This window comes from Dendroctonus ponderosae, unplaced genomic scaffold (genome assembly GCF_020466585.1).
Source record: "Dendroctonus ponderosae isolate FM_Combo_2020 unplaced genomic scaffold, Dpon_F_20191213v2 Dpon_F_20191213_1805, whole genome shotgun sequence".
Classification (NCBI taxonomy): Eukaryota; Metazoa; Arthropoda; class Insecta; order Coleoptera; family Curculionidae; genus Dendroctonus; species Dendroctonus ponderosae.
The window spans coordinates 1-1,393 of record NW_026017958.1 but is presented as its reverse complement, the minus strand read 5'-3'; the positions used below and the strand labels follow the sequence as shown (position 1 = coordinate 1,393).

The window sequence follows — 1,393 nt, the reverse complement described above, 5'->3', positions numbered from 1 at the left end:
GTTATGTTAGGTTAGAATCGCTCTGTTGTAAAAATGAAAACAAACCCTACACGCTTGCGTCAGACGTTATCAAGCCGATATCCATCCATCTTCGAGTAGATATCTATTCGATAACTTATGGAACCAATAAACTTTAAACAGACGTTGAGAAACCCAACAGACGTGATTTTGGTAGTTTATGAGACTCATAAGCTTATGTAACCGATATGTTGGAGTTCTGAAACGGGGCATGAGTGAGGCTGAACGGTAATTTTCAGGGATACAGATGGCGGCGTTGAACTTCCAAACTGAAGACACTCCAATGCAACTCCACAACTCCCTGTTTGAGACCAATGGGAAGTGCGGCTACGTGAGCAAACCCCGGGTGATGTGGGACAAGAGCCATGTAATGTACAGACGGTGAGGACTCAATCCTCCTTTGCTCACCTCCTGGCTAACCGCCGGCCTTTCCAGATTCAACCCCTGGGATAAGCAGTTCGATGGAATCCACTCTTCTCAGTTCATCGTGAGCGTCCTCTCTGGCCAGTACGTTTGCCAAGCCAATGTGAACGTTAGCGTCTATGTGGAAGTGGAAATTATCGGCATTCAAGTGGACTGCGCCAAGCAAAGAACTAAAGTGGTAAGTCGAGCCTTGGAGGGAGGTGAGCGGAAAACCACTCCCATCTGTTTGCAGGTGCCGAAAAATGCGCTCAACCCCATTTGGAACGAGACGTTCCACTTCAGAGTCATGTTCCAAGACCTCACTTTTGTGCGATTCTCCGTCACCGATTCTACCAACAATCATCTACTGTCCCAAAGGATTATTCCGCTGCGCTGTTTGAGGCCTGGGTATAGGCATATGAGGTGAGGCCTGAAGGTCTAAGGGAGACTTGATCAAACTTCGTTAATCTTCAGGTTGAAAAACGCCCAAAACCGCGACCTAAACATGTCCACACTCTTCATATACTCCCGAATCGAGGAGGAAAGTTTGGAGAACACCGAAAACCGCGAGGACCCTCAAACGGAGAGCGACTCCAAGGAATCTGATAGTCTTGTTGGTAGGTTCAAAGTATGTTTCTTTAAACCAAAAGTTAACGTTTCCACGTGTTTGCAGCTGCAGTTGGCACGCCGATTTGCGGAAAACGAAAAATGTTCTTCCTGGTAGTGTATGGGGTGTTGCCCGATGAAGAGTACACCATTTTGAAGATCATCCAGGAGTCCACAACGCTGGATGTGCTCACGTTGTGTCTTCAAAGGAGCAATACGCCCCTGGAGAAGCTGAACGACTACATTCTAGTTGAAGAAGTACCCAGAAGTAAGGGAATTTTGAAAGTTTAGTTTACAAAATACACCAAATAATGGTTCTGTGCACCATTTGGTGTTTTTTTTAATTAAAAGGTTAAATAACATATCA

The 1,393-nt window shown here is 45.7% G+C and overlaps 1 protein-coding gene across 1 annotated transcript; it reads left to right on the top strand.

Annotated features, from left to right (window-relative positions):
- Positions 1 to 6: 6 nt before the first annotated feature.
- Positions 7 to 1,323, top strand: LOC109542350 (1-phosphatidylinositol 4,5-bisphosphate phosphodiesterase epsilon-1). Its single transcript, XM_048663375.1, has 5 exons — positions 7 to 399; positions 454 to 619; positions 674 to 843; positions 895 to 1,037; positions 1,094 to 1,323. The coding sequence occupies exons 1-5, from the start codon at positions 266 to 268 to the stop codon at positions 1,315 to 1,317; spliced, it is 837 nt and encodes a 278-aa protein (XP_048519332.1). The 5' UTR covers positions 7 to 265; the 3' UTR covers positions 1,318 to 1,323.
- Positions 1,324 to 1,393: the final 70 nt, after the last annotated feature.